Consider the following 8,261-nt stretch of genomic DNA (forward strand, 5'->3'; position numbering starts at 1 on the left):
GGAGATGATGAACAAGTGTTCATGGGTAATGCTAGAAAGTCTCCAGTTGTAGGAAAAGGGAAAGTGCTTCTGAAACTCACTTCTGGAAAAACTCTAATGCTGAATGATGTCTTACATGTGCCAGACTTTAGAAGAAACTTGGTCTCTGGTTCACTCCTCAATAAGGCTAGTGTTAAGTTAGTACTTGATTCAGATAAGCTTGTAATGACTAAGAATGGAACCTTTGTTGGTAAGGGGTACTGTAGCAATGGTTTATTCATTATAAATGTATCCAATGATAATAATAAGAAGACATTCAGTTCTGTTTATATCGTTGAACCTTTTTATTTATGGCATAGTAGATTAGGTCATGTGAATATAGCATCTTTGAAGAAAATGAAAAGATTAGGTTTATTACCTAATATATCTAATAAAGAATTTGACAGATGTGAAACATGTGTCGAATAAAAATTCATTAGAAAACCCTTTAAACAAATAGAAAGATCATCTGTTCTATTAGAGTTAATACACAGTGACTTAGGTGATTTTAGAAATCATATGTTTAGAGGTGAAAAAAGATATTACATAACTTTTGTAGATGATTACTCTAGGTTCACTAGAGTCTATCTGTTAAGGAACAAAGATGAAGCTTTAGATGTTTTTTTTAAATACAAAATTGAAGTTGAAAATTAGTTAAATATAAAAATTAAAAGACTCAGAACAGATAGAGGAGGTGAATAAGAATCTTCTCAATTTAGAGAATTATGTGAAAAGAATGGAATAGTTCACGAAACTACAGCTCTTTATACACCATAACATAATGGAATAGCAGAACGTAAGAATAGAACTCTAAAAGAGATGAATGAATGCTATGTTAAATAGTTCAGGCTTACCCTCAAATATGTGGGGAGAAGCAATTCTATCTGCTTGTTATATTCTAAATAGGATTCCTTCTAAATCTTCTGAACAAACACCATATGAACTTTGAAAGAATCATGTTCCTAGTTGCAAATATATTAAAGTGTGGGGGTGTCTTACTAAAGTAGGATTGTCTGAAACTAAGAAAAGAAAGTTAGGTCCTAAAACGACCGACTGTGTATTTATAGGTTACGCACAAAACAGTGCGGCCTATAGGTTTTTAGTTTTAAAAACTAAAGATAATATTCTATATCTTAATACAATTATAGAAGCTAAGGATGCAGAGTTCTTTGAGAACGTATTCCCTATGAAATCTAAATCTATAGGAATAGAGGAAGTCAATGAATCAGATATTGCATCTACTAGTAAAAATGCATACGAGAAAGTAGTAAAAAAAATACAACTAAGAAAAAGTACTAGGGTTAGAAGAGAAACTAACCTAAGAGATAGTTTTTTTACTTTCTTAGTAGAAGATGATCCTACAACCTATATAGAAGCAATTAACTATCCAGATGCAGCCTTTTGGAATGAAGCAATAAATGATGAATTAAAATCTATTATATCTAATAACACTTGAAAAATTGTAAACCTACCTCTTGGAAATAAACCAATAGGTTATAAATGGGTGTTTAGAAAGAAACTAAAACCAGATGGGACTATTGATAAGTTTAAGGCTAGATTGGTAGCGAAAGGCTTTAAACAAAAAGAATGAATGGATTACTTTGATACATACTCTCCTGTAACTAGAATTACAACTATCAGAGTCTTAATAGCGATAGCCTCCATATATAAACTGGTGGTACACCAGATGAACGTTAAGACAACTTTCCTAAATGGAGACTTAGAAGAAGAAATATATATGGAACAACCTGAGGGTTATAAGATATCAGGAAAAGAAAATAAAGTATGTAGACTAATTAAATCATTATATGATTTAAAACAGGCTCCTAAACAATGGCATGAAAAATTTGATGGTGTTTTAAAATCAAATGGTTATCATATAAATAATGTAGATAGATGTGTATATAGTAAAATTTCTAGAAATGAATATGTTATTATATGCCTTTATGTTGATGACATGCTTATTTTTGGAACTAATATTAAATTAGTTAATACAATTAAGAAATTCTTGTCATCTAAGTTTGACATGAAAGACTTAGGAGAGGCTAGTGTAATCTTGGGTATTGAAGTAACCAGAAAAAATGGTATTATTATAATATCTCAATCTCATTACATTGAGAAGATATTAAGTTTAATCATTTTGACTGTTTACCTGTCAGTACTCCTTATGATTATAGTGTGACTCTCATGAAGAATACAGAAAATAGTGTGTCTCAATTGGAGTATTCCAGAATAATTGGTAACCTTAAGTATCTAATAAATTGCATTAGACCAGACATAGCTTTTGCAGTAGGAAGGCTAAGTAGATATACACATAACCCTGAAAAAGAGCATTGGAATGTTTTGTCTAGGATTTTGAGATACCTAAAAGGCAGTATAGCCTATGGTTTACATTATAATGGTTTTTCTGTTGTATTAGAAGGATACAGTGATGCTAACTGGATTAGTGATTCAGATGAGACAAAATCCACGAGTGGATATGTCTTCACTTTGGGTGGAGGAGCAGTCTCTTGGAAGTCTACCAAGTAGACATGTATCGCTCGGTCTACTATGGAATCCGAGTTTATTACCTTAGAAAAGGCTGGAACAGAAGCCGAGTAGCTTAGAAATCTCTTAGCTGATATACATTGTGGTCAAAGCCTGTATCGGCCGTATCTATTCATTGTGACTGTCAAGCAGCTATAACGAAAGCAAAAAGTAAAATATATAATGGAAAGAGCAGGCATATTAGACTTAGACACAACATAGTGAAACATATGTTGCGTGATAGAGTCATATCTATTGACTTTGTGAGGTCAGAAAAGAATCTAGTAGATCCTCTGACTAAAGGACTATCTAAAAGGTTAGTCAATGATACATCGAAGGGAATGGGGCTAAGCCTAATATATGAGCTGTCAGTGTCGGCAACCCAATCTATATAAGTGGAGATCCCATGAGATAGGTTCAATGGGTAAACAACAAGACACGAGGTAGACGATTACACTGAGTTATATAAGCTCCTTCTATGGTGTACAGTGCGAGCAGCAACGCAGAAGGATAAGTTGCTAGAACTCTTAATGAATCCATAGCCATATATTTGGTGTATACAGTTGCTGCATACACTTGATGGAATTCACCTATATAGGTGTGGAGGTGGAGGCCGCTTCCTATGAGAATTTAGGCGAATTCTCTAGAGCACTCATGAAATTCAGGTAATGATGTATGGCTGAAACGCACCGAACAACAGAATCACTTGCAGAGGAAGAGTTGTGTGAGTGGCATGTACTTGCGATCTACATTAAAAGGATTCAGGTTCAAGACTATGGTGTCACCTGATTCGTGTAGACCTGTCTTGCTTACTCTAATGTGGTTCAAGTCTATAGTGACATCGGCACCATTGCACAACTATTACGCTTTAATTCGAAAGGGTTTTATTTTAAAACATGTGGGGGATTGTTGTATTTTGTTTTTAAATTGTATTAAAATTTGGATTTTCAAATTTTCGGTGATTTCCCTCCATTTTTTTAAAGTTGTAGTACTTTTGAGTTGTGGGTTTTATCCCACATCGGATTTAACATAGTAAACTATCTTGTATATAAGATAGTCTTTTTGCCTAGAGCTTGAGCCCCTTTCAGGGGGCATGTGAATTTGGTCCTGTGGGGGGGCTATGCCAATAGCTCTAATCTATGTCATTGACCACACACGCACGCGCGAGCGCCGAGGCGAGGTGAGCCGTGCTGTGCCGAGCCGAGCCAAGTCCGAGTCCGAGTCCGTGTCCGTGTCCGTGTCCGTGTGCACGTGTGCGACGCGCCGCAACGTGACGGGACGGGACGGGCTGGGTTAGGCTGGGTGCGGGTGCAGTGTGTGTGTGTACTCACATGGGTGTGTGTATGGGTACTCGCAGGACTGTATATGCGGGAATGTACACGCATTTGCGCTTTTTCATTTTAAACCAGAGGGATGCATCCCTTCCGGTTGGTCTCACCTGTTGGGTTTAAACCCAACGGACCTAACCTTTTATAAAGGGTGCTTATGCACCACTTCGGAGTCTATATAAACACTACCGATTCCAGTTTTAAATATACGAAATTATTATCTGATACAATTTTTGAGAATTTTACTGAGTTCATCGCTGAGTCAACTCAGTACTTTCGGATTAAACTGTAAGTGGTTCGAGCCCGTATACAGTGAGTGCACCGCTGGGACCGGGTCATAGTCGTTGTATCCTGGAGGTCGATTGCTCTGGAAACCTGTTGCACTTGGGAGGCTGTCCAAGGGGAGCAAATTCGATTTCAAGCCGAGTGACTTAGTCACGCCTCGACTCAATTCAATAAGTTTTTCTTTCTCAAAATTTATTTATTTATTTTTTTTTTTTCTCGATTTTTAATAGTCTATTTAATTCAACCAAATATTCCAACATAGTCCACTTGAGATTTGGATATTCTTATATTTTTCTATCATGCTCTAAAATAAGCTAATGAAACGGATGGACGGCATGGATAAGAAACATACATCACGGTGGGCCTAATAGAGTTCTTAAAGTACGCCACGCAATTCCTGCGGGACGTACACGGTAGAATCGCATGCAACCATCCAAGTCCGGAAGTTGTTGAGAAATCTCTATAAATAGCTCCTCCCTCCCAATTACTGCTATACCCACGACCCCCTGAACCATAACCCTAATCCAGAGCCATGTCCATAGCCTCGATGATGATGTCTTCTTTGCATGTCACTGCCTCCTCTGCACCCTCTCTCCACCCCAAAACTTTCTACTCTTCCCGAAATGCTTCACGCCGGCCCACTACTTGCATTAGGAGTAGTGGTGATAAGAGCGGTGAGGAATTCCCACTGATCAAGCTGGACAGGCGGAACATGCTCATCGGCATAGGTGGGGGTCTGTACGGAACGACGCTAGGCCTCGGTCATGATCAAAAGGCCGCCGCAGATCCAGTGGGCCCTCCGGACCTATCCAGTTGCCACGCAGCAAGAGACCTGGACACCACCAACACGACGGATTATGCATGCTGCCCACCTTACACTTTCCCTCTACCGAACCCAGAAAGCATTCCTTCCTACAAGATCCCCAAAAATCCGATCCTCCGCAAAAGGAAGGCGATCCAGATGATGACCCCGGATGAGCTATACAAGTTCGAGTCAGCTATTGCTGAGATGAAGAAGCTGGACAAGACCGACCCAAATAACCCATGGAGCTTCACGCAGCAGGCACAAATACACTGCGCCTACTGCAACAACGCGTACTACCAGTATAAGACCGACAAAGTGCCGTTGGAAATCCACTTCAGCTCTCTCTTCTTGCCATGGCACCGATGGTATATCTACTTCTTCGAGAGAATCCTAGGGAAACTGATTGGCGATGACAGCGTTGCGCTTCCCTACTGGAACTATGATAACCCGGATGGGATGGCGTTCCCGAAAGCCTATGACAATCCCAACTCGCCTCTCTATGACGATTTACGCAACAAGGGCCATGCATATGCAAGGAACTATGTGGATCTGAATTACGGTGGTGAGCCCTATACGCCACCCCCTCAAAAGCAGCTGATCGACGAGAACCTGTGTTATTTGCAGACGATCTTCAACCAGGGCGAGGTTGATCCATTGCAATTCATTGGATGCCCCATTGCAGCAGGTGTCCAATGGGGATATCAATATGCTGGTCTCCTGGAGAGCTTACACAACTCTGTCCATCAGTGGACAGGGCCGATCGCCTCGCCCAATTTCGACATGGGTAACTTCATCAGTGCAGCACGGGACCCTATCTTCTACGCGCACCACTCCAATGTGGATCGCCTGTGGGATATCTTCAGGAACTGCTTCTTGAAAACTGAGTTAGAAACGACAAGCACTGACTGGCTGGACGCCTCCTTCGTCTTCTATGACGAGAACAAAGAGTTGGTGAAAGTTAATGTAAGTAATGCCCCTGCTCGACTGTTCCTCTCATCTTCTCGCTTCTCCTTCCTGATTTCGTTCTCATACCTGTAATCGTGAACACGGAGGGTCCACATTTGGGACGATTGAGGCCTTCCATATCCAGGGGGATATTGTCGATGGACCACAGTCCAATGGTCGAAGGTTGGATCCTGATCCTTGCTTTCTTGAATCGAATGTGAAAGCTTACCCTTTTGGGGTCAGGTTGGAACTGTGATACATCCAAGTTAAACCCATGAATATGGATGGTTCTGATCACTGGAAAACACATATGAGGCCAAATGTGCATTTTTTGTGTATTGGAGATGACAGGAACGGCAGCCAAGGTGGTTTCTTTTATTATTATTATTATTATTATTATTATTATTATTATTAAAGCTATACTCTTCAATACGCAATCCGATTTCTTTTGAACTCTTGTGACAGAGAGTTTGAAGGGGCCCATAGTAATGTCCTTGTCACATCCACTACGTCCATCAATTTCACAAGGTCATTGTATTGTGTGAGCCCAAAAACTAAGTAAATTCAAAATTCAAGTAGGCCACGTTGCATGAAATAAGGAGATTGAACACCCACCCATAAAACTTAATTTATTAGGGCCACACAAGTTTCGGATACGGCTGATATCTAGGTTTTGCCTTCATCCTTGTAGGCATCTGTTTATAAATGACTTAGAACGGAAATATGATGGTAGGCCTCGTGAAAGTTCAGACCGGGTGTTTCCATCCCCTACTGTTTCCTGTGGTGTGTCTTACCTGAGTTTTGGATAAAAGCTTATCTCCTTTAATAAAAAGCCCACCTGAAATCTCTTATTTAACTCTTTGATGATACAAAGGTTATGGCGACCATTCATGTTCAAAGCTAGAGAGAGAAATTATCAAAGGATTGAAGTAATTCAATTGAGAGCTTTTATTTGTTGACTTTCCACACTACAAAGTTAGACTCGTCATTGGAAAATAACCCAGCTTTGAAAAGCCTAAAGTCTCAACCAGACCAATTGCTATATTACGGGGATATATTTGAGCAAACCTCTCTTTTGAATTCTAGTAGAACTTAACTCTCAGATGTGTGTTCGCTTGTCTACCAAACAGGTAAAGGACTCACTTCGAATTGACAACCTCGGATACTCATACACGAGTATGCCACTTGTATGGAAGGACTTCTCCAAGGCCTGCAAGATCCGACCTAAGATCACATGTACGGCCACAGCAGTAGAATTCGGGTCCGTGCCTAAGGCCCTTGTGAGTGACCCCATCCGTGTCTTGGTCAAACGGCCCAACTCATCTCGTAGTAAGTCTGAAATACAGAACACGCTCGAGGTCGTCATGGTCGATGGCATTGAGGTGGAACACACAAGCTCAACCCGGTTCGATGTCTTCATCAACACGCCTTCTGATAATTCCACGCACCTTGGAGACTTCGTCGGGAGCTTTACAACTGTGGCTCATGGGCACAAACATGGGGAGACGTCTGACGGGAATGAGAAGAAGCTGGGTCTGAAGCTCGGGATAACGAGCATGGTCTCAAAGCTAAATGCTGAGGACGCTGAGAGCCTCGTTGTGTCGTTGGTGCCACGAATGGGACCTGTTGTCGTTGGTGGGGTACGCATCGAGCAGATTGAGAAGAAGACAGCGTGATTTCTGAGACGTTTGTATTGAGCTTTAATAAAGGGTTAGTCTACTCACGCTAGTGCTTGCTTGTGTGTGATTGGGCATTGCTAGCCTTGTCGTGTTATGTTACTAACTTCCCATGGATGATATGTTCTTGCCATTATAGGCTTAGCGTCAATCATGATTTTAAGTTATGAGTTTAGTATCATTTGTATGAATTTTCTTAATGGCTGAGATGTGACGCAGGGATGAACGTGAGGAGGTCGATCACTGTCTTCCTCATGGATAACTACTCCGAATCCACGGAACTTCTCTGGACTCCTCACGGAGACTTCTTGAATCCACGAGGAAAAATAGAAATAATTCTAAGAATTTATTATTATTATTATTATTTTAAGAAATAGAAATTGTATTGAAAAAAAGGGGTGCCACGGACGGCTTACAGGCAAAGATTCAGTGTGGGCCGATGACAAAAAGGAAACGGCCCCCCTATCATGTGGCTATACAAATAAACAAGAAACAGAGGGTTAAGAGGTCCTAAGGTTACCCAGCCCCACTTTGTCAAGAAAGAGAAGCCCTCTGATGGCGGGAGGGAGGGCTCCCCAAGAGTGAAAGTTATGGTCTTGCTGACGTTCGCTTCCCAGCCTAACCAAGCCGTCCACTACCGAATTCTAAGATATATGAAAGAAACTTGTTGAATGATTG

The 8,261-nt window shown here is 40.6% G+C and overlaps 1 protein-coding gene across 1 annotated transcript; it reads left to right on the plus strand.

Moving 5' to 3' along the window:
* The first annotated feature begins 4,657 nt into the window (after nt 1-4,657).
* Nucleotides 4,658-7,773, plus strand: LOC131252133 (polyphenol oxidase A1, chloroplastic-like). Its single transcript, XM_058253014.1, has 2 exons — nt 4,658-5,925; nt 7,038-7,773. The coding sequence occupies exons 1-2, from the start codon at nt 4,690-4,692 to the stop codon at nt 7,581-7,583; spliced, it is 1,782 nt and encodes a 593-aa protein (XP_058108997.1). The 5' UTR covers nt 4,658-4,689; the 3' UTR covers nt 7,584-7,773.
* Nucleotides 7,774-8,261: the final 488 nt, after the last annotated feature.

This window comes from Magnolia sinica, chromosome 7 (genome assembly GCF_029962835.1).
Source record: "Magnolia sinica isolate HGM2019 chromosome 7, MsV1, whole genome shotgun sequence".
NCBI lineage: Eukaryota > Viridiplantae > Streptophyta > Magnoliopsida > Magnoliales > Magnoliaceae > Magnolia > Magnolia sinica.

Bases quoted from the DNA above. Each gene is read 5' to 3' on its own strand.
- LOC131252133 (XM_058253014.1), top strand. From the start codon at position 4,690: ATGTCCATAGCCTCGATGATGATGTCTTCTTTGCATGTCACTGCCTCC. The intron at 5,926-7,037 runs GTAAGTAATGCC...TCTACCAAACAG, and splicing joins AAGAGTTGGTGAAAGTTAAT to GTAAAGGACTCACTTCGAAT.